The sequence below is a fragment of the Vulpes lagopus genome, chromosome 3 (assembly GCF_018345385.1).
Source record: "Vulpes lagopus strain Blue_001 chromosome 3, ASM1834538v1, whole genome shotgun sequence".
Lineage (NCBI taxonomy): Eukaryota > Metazoa > Chordata > Mammalia > Carnivora > Canidae > Vulpes > Vulpes lagopus.
Window position 1 is genome coordinate 19,888,850 of NC_054826.1, and position 14,107 is coordinate 19,902,956.

Below are 14,107 nucleotides of genomic sequence, written 5' to 3' on the forward strand. Positions count from 1 at the left end.
ATGGAAGGTATTTGTCATATTAATAATTTTTTTCTTTGCGAGAAGGTCATCATGCAATGATTACATCCCTAGATTATAATAACAAAATTTTCACCCAGAAAGAGACAAGTGAAAATGAAAATAGGGTCATAAGTTCAGAATTTGTCAAGTGAGAATGAGACTGTCCACAGTGGGCAGCCATCAAAGTGATCCTCATATACAGAGAGAGGGAAGCATTATTTAGACAACACAATCTGTGCTTTGGAACTTCACAAAAGGATAATTTAATAAGACACATAAGAGAGAGATCTTCAACAATTAAATACAGAAACTAAAAACTTATTAAGGAACTGTACTGTGTTCCATTCCCCAGTCATATTCCTCCATGGCATCTCTGCTTAGATCTAATGGAAGGTGCCAGTGTCAGGCCCAGGCTGACACAAAACTGCTCAAAGAGCAAATTGCAATACTGCGACCCTTTGTCTGAAAGAATCTCCATCTCTAACCTGGTTTAAGATGGATGAGGAGATTCAACCTTGGTTTGTGATGAGGGAAAGAAGTAGAAATGTGTTCACGTTTAGCCCAGAAGGCTGACCTATGGCCTGCAGAGTTCCCATAAGGATCAAATATGTGCTGGTTGCTACATTCTTTTTTTTTTTTTTTTTAAAGATTTTATTTATTTATTTGAGAGAGAGCACAAGCAGGAGGAGAGGCAGACAGAGGGAGACGGAGAAGCAGACTCTCAGCTGAGCAGGGAGTCCAGTGTGGAGCTCAATCCCAAGACCCTGGGATCATGACCTGAGCTGAAGGCAGACACTTAACCAACTGAGCCACGTGGGTGCCTCTGGTTGCTACATTCTTAAAGGGTCTCATGACTGCCTGTTCATCTCACTGATAGTTAATAAGGAACCCAATGATAAGCACCAGAGAAATCCTGCAAAATGGTTTTATAAGTAGAAACACATTTATGATCTGATACTCTGCACATCCCCTCTCCCTTGAGCACTAAGGATATAAGCACCAACATCTCAGGAATTATTTCTTGACCATTCCACTCCTGGCCCCACATCAGTTTGTATATCCTGTCTTCCCCATTCGTCTTTACCATTAAAATTCTCTGGAATGCCAGATTGTGTTTATTTATTTTTTTAATAGGGAAAAGGTGAGTATAGGAAGAGGCTTGTATGATGTATCTGATTGCTGTTGGGGAGGGACAGGGTTTTGTGGACCTTTCTTTTTGTTTAAATATTAAATACATGCCTTCACACTGATTAAGTGACTTTTATGACGAATTAGTTGCTTCTTAGTTGGCTTGATGATTTCCTCTATTTTCCCATACTTTGTCTCCCAGAGATTTGCCTTTGGCCTTTCCCATTTCAAAGGCCAATGATTTTGATTATCTAGTAGAATTCCATTGCAGAGGTAGCTTCACCTTTGGACTACCAAGATTTCTGTACTGAAAATCTGACTTCCATGTTCACATATAACTCTCTCTAGATTGTTTTGCTTTGCCTTGCCTTCCTGAAGAAGGCTTAACATCCAACTAAAATCGATTCCACCACTTTTCCAAAGGTTGTTCTAACTTTACTTCTCCTTAGCCCTGGTTCTCGAGATCCTTCTCTCCCTCTGGCAAAATTTGTGTCACCCTTCTAGTTAGCTCCTGACACATAGCTTGAGCAAAAACATTAATCATCTATATCAACCTATTTGCTTATATGTCTACCCAGAGAACTCTTTCAAGTTACTTTCTTGAAGATTCACTGATTTTTTTTTTTACACTCAACCCTGAGAATAAATAAATATATGGCTGGGAGTGCTTCATAAATAGTAATCCAAGAGTCATTGTACTCAAGGACAAGTAGGTCTGTGGGTTTATTGATTTGGGAGGTTTTACATCTGTGCACCAGAACAGTTTCCTGAACAATGTTTCTTCAATTGTATTAATTTCTCTCAGATTTTGTTTCTCAGATAAAGGAAAGGAGATATTAAAAAGCACAATCTGTTTTGTGTTTAGACTCACAGGAGGTCAGTTGCTGTTTATGGGCAGTATGGCGGCCATCCATGTGTTGGAAGTGCATTTGAAACACAACCATGTGAACCTACACGAGGATGTCCGACAGAAGAGGGATGTGGAGAGCGTTTCAGGTGTTTCTCAGGTATTTGTTTTCCATAGCTTTGGAAACTCCATGCAGAGTGTAAATTCAAAATGTTATTTGATTAACCTGCTCAGTATTTATTTGTTCAGTTTTACTGAATTTATATTGACATAAAATTAATTTTATTGGCTTATTACACACTCAGCTATCATTATTTCAAATGCAATATCATTATTTCATCTGGTAATAAAGGTGGAGATACTCTTTGCTTCTTTGAAAGGAAATACGGCTATTGACAGACCCAAACAGTTCTTGACATTGTATTTTTGTTGAAGATGTGAGAGTCTGGTATATCAAGATTGGGCAAAAACAATGTTACTGCCCAAGTTATTATTATGTTTACCAGAAAAGTAACTCTAATTATCTAGTTAAGAAGCAATACAGATCACTCCTATGTACAGGGTGATTGAAACATAATTTCAAGTTTTGGCACTATTATTTGACCTATTGTTTATGTAGCATTTGTGCAGTCAGATTAATTCAACGACCTTTGGCAAATATTTATTATTCTTAATATGGTCCAGAAATAGTGGTGAGGATTGTGGATATATAAATGAAATACAAAACCTCTTCTTTTAAAAATATTAAAATTTACAGACAGAATAGTACATAAATAATCCCTATGTTAGAAGTACCCCTCGACAATACCTGTGGAACCCCTATTTTACTTTCAAAACCCAAATCAGATGACTCCTCTTTAAGGAAGCATTCCTTATTTCCCCAACTGATAGAGATAATTAACAAGTCACTGCTCTGTGTTCCCCATGTACATCATACCATCTGTAATCTGGAGTATTTGTTGACCTGGTTATCTCTCTTGTGAACTCCTTGAGGATATGGATAAAATCCTTTAATTTTTGCATCTGAAGTACCTGGTACATAGTAGACTCTCAACAAATGTTAGTTGCATTGGATTGAGTGAGACCACACTGGGGTGCATGAAATACCATCAGAACAGTTGTGTGTAATGCATACCATGAGGATGTATACGAAGGACATGCATTACAGCCTGTGGTATAGGGATGATTTCTAAGAAAAAAATAATGTTTAATTTGATTCTTGAAGGACAAGTACGTGACAGGTACAGAAATCCTTCTAGGCTGAGAGAACTATAAGTGCAAGGTCAGAGGAGATGACAGAAAGCCTGGCCTTTAATTCATGTAGGTGTGATGAGGGCACAGGAAGCTGCTAGGAGAATAGTTGGAGATGATGCTGGGGAGGTAGGCAAGGGTTAGATCATTTAGTACCCTTCAGTGCCTCCTTGGTGCCTGGGATGTACATCTACCATAACAATTACATAGTGGGATCTATGTCTATAATGATCTAAGTCTTTATAGTCCCTCCTACTAGATTGTAAAGTATATGAAAATCCCAGCTTACCATTTGTATTTATATTTGTACTCTAACATCTGGAAGAGTGCCTTGCACAGAAATGTTGGGTTTTAAGTTTTTGACCCAGTTTCCATGTTCTCAAAAGCTTATACATCAAATCACCAAAAAAACAAACAAACAGAGCCTTGCCATCTTGGTCAGTAATTACAAAAAATAAGCTGAAAGTTGAAGGGCAGGATGTCAATCTGTCTTCCCAGTGGTTGGCACCTTTTGATTTTGGGAAGACTCAGACAAACAGCTTGATTATGGGTGAGAGCCTGGAATTTGAATTCAGTTTTTATTTTCCATTTTGTTTCTAGCTGAGATCAGAATCAATTTTGTGTGTTATGAGGACCAAAATAATCACCAGTCCTTTCCTGGACATCTTGAGGATTGATTTCAAAATCACTTTAGAATATTAGTGCAGTGTTGGGGTCAGAGGCAAAATCTTTTTTTTTTTTTTTTTTAAGATTTATTTATTTATTTTAGAGTGAGTGAGCAGGAGCAGGGGGAGAGGCAGAGGGAAAGGGAAAGAATCTTCAAGCAGACTCCCTGCTGAACATGGAGCCCCATACCAGGCTCCAAATCATGACCCTGAGATCAAGCCTGGCCCAAAACCAAGAGTTGGAAGCTCAACTGACTGAGCTGCCTGGGTGCCCTAGAGGCAAAATCTTTTTGATCCCAAGTAGTTTTTCCCTTCTTCCTCTGTTATTTTTTGTGGGGGCTTATCTTCTGTACAGGCCAGTGCATCAGCAAATCTTTGGTTTGCAATGGGGATTCTGATTGTGAAGAGGATGGTGCTGATGAAGACAAATGTGAGGACTCAGAAAGTAGACCTTCCTGTGACCTTGATCAACCTCCTCCCAACATAGAACTTACTGGAAATGGGTAAGGTACTGGGCAGCTTCCTGTGCATATTGATGGGTTATAGCTTTTCATTTGGTTTTGTTTTATTTTATGGTTTAGTAAGTATAATAACAAGTCATAATAGCTAAGCCTTTGGCTCAGAACTCTTTGCTATACCCTGAAACATTTAAAAGAATTTTTAAAAAGTTTTATTTATTTAAGTAATCTCTACCCCTAATGTAAGGGCTTGGACTCACAACTCCAAGATCAAGAGTCACTGCTCCCCCAACTGAGCCAGCTAGGTGTGTGAGCACTTTTAATTCATAACTGTATATCTGAAAATATATCTGGTAAATGTGGAGTGTCCAATTGTTCCTGGACTGTCCTGCTTGTAACACTGCAAGTCATATGTTCAGGAACACCCCTCAGACCTGGGAAAACCTAGATAGTTGGTCATCTTATGGAAAGGGAGAGAATGAAGAGGTAATAGAGTATGAACACAGAAAGAAGAGAGAAAGTGGTGTGTTGGAATATTTAGGCTTGAAAAATAATTGTCTAAACCAGCTGGAAACTTTCATTTTCAGGTGAAGTTGGGACAAACCCATTTTGTCCTTTCAAAAAGAATTCTGAAAAACTTTTAAGGGTCAGATCCAAGTTGAGATATCAAGGCTTGAAAATAATTTGTTTTAGAGTGGTAGTTTGAGGTGGCTTTTCTATAATATTTTCAATTTCATTAGCAGAGAAATGGTAAAATTACTCTAAAGAGTATTACCATTCAGTAAGCTAAGAAGCAATTTAGTTGAAATTTGTCATACAAATTTCCTTCTCCTCAAGAGTAATCTTAATTGCACTGGTTTATCTATAGATTCAACTAAAAACCAGCTGTTGCCATTAGATACAAAAGGGCTGTGTGTTTACCAAACATGTTCTTAGGCTAAAGGGATTTTGGATTTCCCCAGCAATTAGTTTTCCCTATTATACTACCCAGGGGAGGCTGAATAATGTATGGTGTGCTTTAGGATACTGTTCTCTTTATTTGAACTTTCTTGAAGAGATGCTTAACTGTAATATATTTCAAGATTTTCTAGAATTTCTTTTTTCAGCAAGCACTATTTCTGGTTTGTAACGGTCTTTTCTTCCTTCCTTCCTTCCTTCTTCTTCTTCTTTTTTTTTTTTTAAATAGTTACAATGAACTCACTGGCCAGTTTAAGAACAAAGTCATCAACACTAAAAGTTTTGGTGGTCAATGCAGAAAAGTATTTAGTGGGGATGGAAATTTTTTCTATAGACTGAGTGGAAATATCCTTTCCTATACATTCCAGGTACTTAATTTCATTGATTCAATTTATTTTTAATCTGTGAATTATTGCCAGAGATCATTACTTATGTGATACTGATTTTTTGGTATTTGTTGAGAATTTATTTGTGGCCTAATATTTGGTCAGTTCTTACAAATGTTTTATATGGGCTTAAAAATGATACATATCTTTAACTCTGGGATTCAGGGCAGTGATACTTTTAATTTGTCTCATTTAGGTGGAAGTATTATTTTGCCTCATTTTCAAGTCCATGGACCATATGGACCCCAAACTAGATGGTCTATTCCTGTATGGGTGTCATAACTCAAGGCCCTGGTCATGACTGGTTGTGGCAATCTCTTTACCACTGCCAAAGTGTCAGTGTCACTTAAAAATGCTTTTATTTTTAAATTGTGAAAGATTTCATTTTTAAACTGTGAAAGGGTATGAATAACATAAACATACAGTTTGAGGGAAACCATACAACAAATACTCATCTATGTCCACCAACCACCTTAAGAAATAGAATATTGCCAATGACTGACTTAGCGGTTCTCATCTACCTCTCACTGGTCACATCCTCCCCACTCTCGTTCCCCAGACAACCACTAGCTTCTGTTTTGTATTAATCACTTCTTTGTTTTTCTGTATATGTTTATCTCATATGTCTTTGTCCCTGAATAAAAATTTGTGATTTAAAAAAAAAATTTGTGATTTAGTTTTGCCTGCTTTTTTTTTTTTTTTTTTGGCTATTTTTATAAGTAAATCCTACTTATTCTTCTATGAATTTTTTTCACTCAAAATTATGGTTTTGAAACTTATTCATGCTGATGTAGATGACATTTTTATTGCTGGTTCCAATTTTTTCTTATGAAAATGCCTTGCACATTCTTGTGCATGAGTTCCATGCAAATGATCTAGAGTTTCTCTAGGGCATACCCCTGGTGCTTGAATTGCTGCCTTGCAGGTTATGTACAGGTTACACTCAGTAAAGCTTCCAAAATGTTTGTGTCATCAATTTAGACCCTGTCAGCAGTGTGGAATGGGGGGGGAGGGGCTGTGCTCCATATCCTTGTCAACGTCTAGTCTATATTGCCAGAATTTTCCATTTTGCTTAGAGTCTCAGGGTTTCTGTTCCAGGTTTCTTCTTGCAAGCTGTTTCTGTCATACTCACCGAAACTCATTCTTTCCATGATTTCTACACAAAATCCACTCACACAGATAGAGTTATGGCTTAAGGGGGAGAATCCTAAACATTTGAAGGGAATATAGAGGAGAAATTTTTTGTTGTAGTCATGCTAACACATTCAACAAAAACATTTTGACATCTCCATTTTAAAACATCTGTCCTTCTAGAACCTCAACAAATCAAAGCTTCTGTTCTCATCACATGTTGGTCTCTTGTTCTCTTCTTTCAAGACCTCTTCTTTCACTCCCTTCCTCACTTCTTTCCAGAATTCCAAAAATCTCCAGTTCAGTACTTCTTATCTATTGTCCCCAATTTTGTAAATCAAAACTGTTTGGATGTTCAGACAGAAGGGCTTTTGTTTACCAAAATTAACCCTCTTCAGAATGCAGTTTTGATTATAAACAGCATCGTCTTCTGACTTACAATAGAATAAGTTACATTTAAGAATTACTGCATCATAGGGGCACCTGGGTGGCTCAATCAGTTAAAAGACCGACTCTTAATTTCAACTCAGGTCATGATCTTATGGGTTGTGAGATGGAGCCCTGGGCTCTGTGTTCAGCAGGGGGGTCTGCTTGAGGTTCTTTCCCTCCCTCTGTCCTTCCCTGTCACTCTCTCTCTGAAATAAATAAATACATTATTTATTTGAGAGAGAAAGAGAGTGCATGCATGCGTGTGCATGAGTAAGGAGGAAGAGGAGAGGGAGAAGAGGGAGAGGGAGACATAGACTCCTCACTGAGCAGGGAGCCCAATGCAAGGCTCAATCCCAAAATCCCAGAACCCTGAGATTATGACCTGAGCTGAAGGCAGATGCTTAACTGACTAAGCCACGGAGGCACCCTAAATTAATCTTTAAAATAAAGGAATTGGCGACTTCCCTGACTCTGGCCACCTCTCCGAGTCATGGAACCTCGCCCAGGAGCGCTCCCCATTAAAGCACTCTTGAACCTACCAAAAAAAAAAAAATAAAATAAAATAAAGGAATTATTGTATCATGGAAATGGAAAATGAAACTGATCTGAAAAAAAAAAAGGTAGCTGCCAATTTTTGAATACCTACTGTGGCATCTGTACTGTTTTAGGCAATTTGTGTATGTTTAATCCTTATAACATCTTTGGAAGGTAAGTGGTATTTTACTATTTTATATATGTAGAAGTTGAGGCTCAGAGGACTTCAGCTGACTGGCTCTAAATCACCAAATTAATAAGTAGCAGAGCTTGGATCCAATCTGCCATATTTCAGAGCCCTTCCTTTTTCTAGTATATTTTACTCTCCCAATATCTTGTATTTAATGGCTTTCTCAACTCTAAATTCTACATGGTGGATGATATGTATTGTAATTTAACTGTTGGCCAGAAGGGAGAATGTAACATAGGCATATGTAGAAAGTTTTTTCCCTCTATTCCTAGGAGGATGTGGTGATAATTCTTTCATAATTATAAGAGGGATAATTGCATATATACTTTTTTGGGTCAAATTTAGAGAGTTACAGAGCAGAGAAAATAATGAGAGAATTTCTGACATAGTTGGAAGGTAGACATGCTGGAAATCTGCAGCTTCTGAAGAAGAGAAATAATTTAATAATAGCACAATCCTGACATTCATTTCCTTCAGCATGGCTTGGTTTTTGGATTGACATCTGAAATGCCTTTCCAGTCCTTGAGTTTGAAGGTGTTTGTCAGAGGTAGAGGAAAATTATAACCTGTTATTGAGTGAAGAATAGAGATGTTTTGAGAATCCAGCCTGAGGGAAGTGAGGCGGAAGCAATAGGCAATGAGTCAGTCACTGAAGTGCTAACCCAGTGTGTAGATGGGGGTGGTAAATGCTCTCTGCAGCTCACATAGACCTGAGACCAGTGGGTATTCAGCTACTTCTGAGTGGAAAATTACTTTTGGTTTGTTGGAACAGAAATATTAACAAATAAAAACAAAACATCTTATAATCTCTGTTTCATTATTAACATTGTAGTTTATCCGGGGCAAACCTGGTTTCTTGATGACTAAGCCACTTTCTTTGATACCATGCACATTGTTCCCTCATACTTTTATTTTTCTTTTTTTCCTCATACTTTTCATACCACAAGGAAGCCTTGGACACATAAGCATATTCTTCCTCCATGGTTTCTTAGAGAAGGTGCCACTTTGCTAGTTCAGCATGGAGGCTGATGAGACTGTTGTGTTCATTGTCAACTTGGAATGAGTTGCAGATGGAAGTAAGGATTAGGGTTGAGGAAATGAATTATCTCCTGGATCCTCCTGTATTTAGTTTTGAATGTACTTCATTATATTTTGGAAAAGAGATCCTATGTGCATATCAAATAAATAACAAAATCACATTCTTTTTAAAAAGACTTATTTATGGGGACACCTGGATGATTGAGCATCTGCCTTTGGCTCAGGGCGTGATCCCAAGGTCAGTGATAGAGTCCCACATTGGGCTCCTGCAGAGAGCCTACTTCTCCCTCTGCCTATGTCTCTGCCTCTCTCTCAGTCTGTCTCTCATGAATAAATAAACAAAATCTTAAACCCCCCCCAAAACATAATCTCTTGAAAAAAAAAAGACTTATTTATTTATTTTAGAGAGAAAGAAAGAGAAAGAGAGAGAGAGAGCATGAGCAGGCGGAGGGGCAGCAGGAGAGGGAGAAAATCTCAAGCAACATCCCACTGATCATGGAGCTTGGCTTGAGGCTGGATCCGATGATCCTGAGATCATGACCTGTACTGAAACCTAGAGTCAGATGCTCAACCAACTGAGTCACCCAGATGCCCCAACAAAATCATATTCTAAAGGCAATTCTAACTAATGCTTAATTATCTGATTCTCTGTTTCTTTTGTTGGTATGAGTCTAGATATCTGATATTTTTAAATCTACCTTGCTAACCAGTAATAATTTAAATGATGATTGAAATAACTCACATACATGAAGAGCCCTTTATATAGTATTCATTGTTCAGGTGCTTAAAATGGATTTTCTTCTTTTTTTCTTTTTTAAATAAATATTTGTTTATTTGAGAGAAAGAGAGAGTGAGAGAGCAAGTGCATGTTAATGGGGGAAGGGGCAGAAGGAAAGGGAGAGAGAGAGAGAAGCAGAATCCTTGCTGACCTTCTGCTGAGCATGTAGCCTAGCACAGGGCTGGATCCCAATGCCCTGAGATCATGACCTGACCTGAAACCAAGAGTTGAATGCTTCACCAACTGAGCCACCTAGGTGCTCCAGATCTTCTTTTCTTTATAATTAATCTAAAAATGTAGGTACTGTCGTTTCTATTTTATAGTTGAGGAAACCGAGACAAAAAATGCTGAAGAATTCACCCACAATCATAGAGATAATAGATAACATGGAATCTGAACCCAAGAAATGTGTTTGCAGAGCCCTTGCAACATGCTTTACTTAGGTGGGGTTAGAATACATATTAGTTTGATAGGAATGAGCCAGTAGAGAAAGAACAATTGAAGCTGTGGGAGAGGGAATAAGCCATCAATTTAATACGTCTTTAGAAGAGGGAGGGGATACAATAGAGATGAGACAGAAATTAGCTTTAGCTGGAGGAGGGACACCTGTGGAGAAGAGGAGTAGAAGAAATGCAAATATGTTTGTGGATTTGTTAGCCAGAAGTTTAGGAAACCTCTGTCTGATAATGGGAATGTTTGTTAAGAAAGAGGTGAAGATCAGGTTCTGAGAGTGAGGGGAGTGGTTCTAAGATTGGAGGACGGAGGTAGGTACAGAGATTTTGAAATAGATACTGCAGAGAATGAGAGAGAAAGAGAATGGAAATATGAGGCTTCTGCACTGCATTGAGGGTCCTCATGAGACTGGGAATCATGAGTGGACTGATGTGGTACCATATATAGTTATGTGATTTTTCTATCGTAGTGCTGAGCAGCTTGGCTGTGAGCATTGAACCAGGGTTGGGATTCTGCAGTACAAGCGTGATGGCTGGGCAAATCTAAGGCAAGGGAGTTAAGATCATTGGCGAGACACTGGTTCAAGTCATGAACCATGAAGTCTTTCTGGAAAGGAAGGAAGTGGAAAAATGAAGGTGCTGAGAGAGAGAGAGAGAGAGAAAGAAGGGAAACTAAATGGAAAAACTTGTGTCTACAAAGTTGAATAATAGCTATGGTGATAATAGAATGAAAGTCAAAAGACTGAGAGGTGGCAGGGTATAGGACACTTGGATTTGTGATTTCAGAGGAAGGATCAGTCTGGGGTATGGTAAGTTGGATGGAGAGATTATTAATTAAGGGGCATTTAAGAAGATCACATTTTACCTTGGAAAAGATGACTCTTGTAGCTGTGTGTACAGGCGATGCTGAACTAAAGCAGGTAAAGAGGCTTATTTGCATTAATCAAGAGTTTGAACTGCAGATCTGAAGATGAGGAAAAATAGGCTTTTTCCCCTGTGCAGTGAAAGGAAGATAGATAGCTTCTCTTTCTTAAGAAAGATAAAAACCAAATAGGTCTATCTAAAACCAAATAGGATGGAGACACTACCCAGTGGCTGTAGAAATCTCTAATGGCACTTTTATTTATTTATTTAAAGATTTTTATTTATTTATTCATGAGACACACACACACACACACACACACACACACACACACAGAGAGAGAGAGAGAGAGAGAGAGAGAGAGAGGCAGAGACACAGGCAGAGGAAGGAGCAGGCCCCATGCAGGGAGCCCGACATGAGACTTGATCCAGGGGCCTTGATCCTGGGTCTCCAGGATCACACCCAGGGCTGAAGGTGGCGCTAAACTGCTGCGCCACCAGGGCTGCCCTAATGGCACTTTCATTATTGTCCTCTTTGTAGTCAATAATAAATATATTTTCCATCTCAGTTTGAGCTGAATTTTTGCATTTGACTTTTAAACAAACCAGTTTCATAATGTAATGAAAATAATGCTCTAACAAAAGATATGAATAAATCTATCTTTTCTTATTTTCCAGCATGTTCTTAGTGTGCATGTGTAATTTTGATGGGCAGTGATAAAAGTTATATAGTATGGCATTTGCTGAATTTCTTTACCTTCTTTCTTTCTTTCTTTCTTTCTTTCTTTCTTTCTTTCTTTCTTTCTTTCTTTCCTTCTCCTTCTCCTTCTCCTTCTCCTTCTCCTTCTCCTTCTCCTTCTCCTTCTCCTTCTCCTTCTCCTTCTCCTTCTCCTTCTCCTTCTCCTTCTCCTTCTCCTTCTCCTTCTCTTCTCTTCTCCTTCTCTTCTCCTTCTCCTTCTCCTTCTCCTTCTCCTTCTCCTTCTCCTTCTTCTTCCTCTTCTTCTGTAGGTTCTGTGTCCAGCATGGAGCCCAGTGTGGGGCTTGAATTCACAACCCTGAGATCATGACCTGAGTTGAGAGCAAGAGTCGGAGGCTCAACTGACTGAGCCACTCAGTCAGCCAAGTCAATTTCTTTCTGGTCTTTTTTGACTAGGAAATATACTTGCATGGTTGTAATTAGCAGGATTATCACATTTATACCTACTTTCTCATTTAACATGAATAGTTTTCTTCACAGGCATCATTTAAAATGGCTATATGATATTCTGTCATTTTCACTCCTTTTAGGTGTATGTTTAAAGTGTTTGATATCCATCATTTTAATGTTCCCTGTGCTTATTTATACTTTGATTGATCTCAAACATAGATGTTATGGATATATGCCAAGAACACAAATGCTTGTGGAAGGACGGTTAGTGATTTGACTACTTATACAAAGCAGAAACTGTGAGAGGAAGTCATCTTGCATGTCTTGCTTTATTTTCATGGTGACTGGATTTGTTAGCAAATTAATTGCCTATGATTTAAAAAAATCTAGAGATTTTTGTGTCATGATTTATATTTCTCTCTTTTCTTAAAAATATAATCTGTCAATGCTAGAACTTATGGTTACATATGGTAACTGTATGATGGATTTGAATGTTGGTGTCTCTTTCGACAGTGTGAGTTCACTTCATCACCCTGCCTTCCACTGTATGCCTCCAACATTTATATTACTTGCTAGCCCCCGTGGGCGTTTTATTTTAACATTTGATCTAGGACAAAATAAGGGATAAATAAATGATTGTCTTTTTCATCAGTGCTGGAGCTGTCACTTCTCTCTTAGCCACATCTGACTATCCTGTTGTCTACTTCAAAATTCTTTTGGGATGGCCTTTTCTTCTGCCATCTATCATAGGAAAAAAATTTGCATCTCTGTTCCCTTCTATTAGATGAAAAATCAAGAACCATAGTGCTATTCAGTTTTCTGTTAGTATAATTTTGTTGATTTTCTAATTTCTGGGCTAACAGTTGACACTAAAAGAAAGTGGGGGATGTTGGTACACAAATGTGTTCTGTGAATCACTTGGGATTGCCATTATTAATACCATATCTCCTTCTTAACAAAGAGTAATTATAGAATGGACTCTATCCCTTGTATTCATATGGCTCCGGTTGTAATGTGTCATTATGTGTCACATATGGGCCACAGTCATTATGTGTCAATGAAGAGCTTTGCCTTTTTTGGAGAAGACTGTGAAGAAAGTATCCATGTTAAAGGGTCTGTGGCAAAAGATATTTGGTTATATCCAAGGCCTTAATTTGGTCACAGAAAAAATTTTCATTTTCTTTATAGGTGAAAATAAATAATGATTTTAATTATGAATTTTACAACAGTAGTTGGTCTTATGTAAAACATACCTCAGCTGAATATACATCATCTGGTAAGGAATCCTCCTTGTTCAGTTCTTCATCATCTTCGTCATATAATCGTATTTCACATACCAGTAAAATCCACGAGAACAAGGTTAGTATGAAATATTCGTTGACTTTTTCATATTTTAGTGCTTAAATATTTCTAACATTAACAAAAGTGTACTTACCAAATGGATTATCTTCTTCAAAGAGACAATGTAATATATTTCTTTAAAAGGTAAGATTGTATCATGTTACTTCTCTTGGATAATATATTTGTTTATACTTTTTCTTTTTTCTTTCTTTCTTTTTTTTTTTTTTTTAAAGTAGACTCCATATTCAGTGTGGAACTCAAACTCAGGACCAAGATTAAGAGTCACATGCTCTGCTGACTGAGCCAGCCAGGCACCCCTATCCTTTTTATTTTCTTATTAAAGTATTTGTTTTTATTTGAAACTCTTAGAAAAGCATTACTTTCAAATCTATTAGTTAAAATTTTTAAAAATTTTGAATTCATGATTACTATACATGGTTATATAAATGTTATATGCAGTTTAAAGATCCAATTAATATGTACTTCCTAAATACTAATACTAGAGTCTTTCTTAG

At 37.6% G+C, this 14,107-nt stretch overlaps 1 protein-coding gene across 3 annotated transcripts in view; it reads left to right on the plus strand.

Moving 5' to 3' along the window:
• Positions 1-14,107, plus strand: part of C7 (complement C7) — a 53,056-nt gene that overhangs the window by 9,057 nt on the left and 29,892 nt on the right. For all 3 annotated transcript variants that reach the window (XR_005986787.1, XR_005986786.1, XM_041748607.1), the window contains exons 4-7: positions 1,994-2,135; positions 4,247-4,394; positions 5,536-5,674; positions 13,440-13,610. Coding sequence is in view for 1 of the 3 variants with exons in the window: in XM_041748607.1 (XP_041604541.1) it covers positions 1,994-2,135; positions 4,247-4,394; positions 5,536-5,674; positions 13,440-13,610 (600 nt within the window). In the remaining 2 variants the exon portion in view is untranslated. The remainder of the gene's footprint in view (positions 1-1,993; positions 2,136-4,246; positions 4,395-5,535; positions 5,675-13,439; positions 13,611-14,107) is intronic.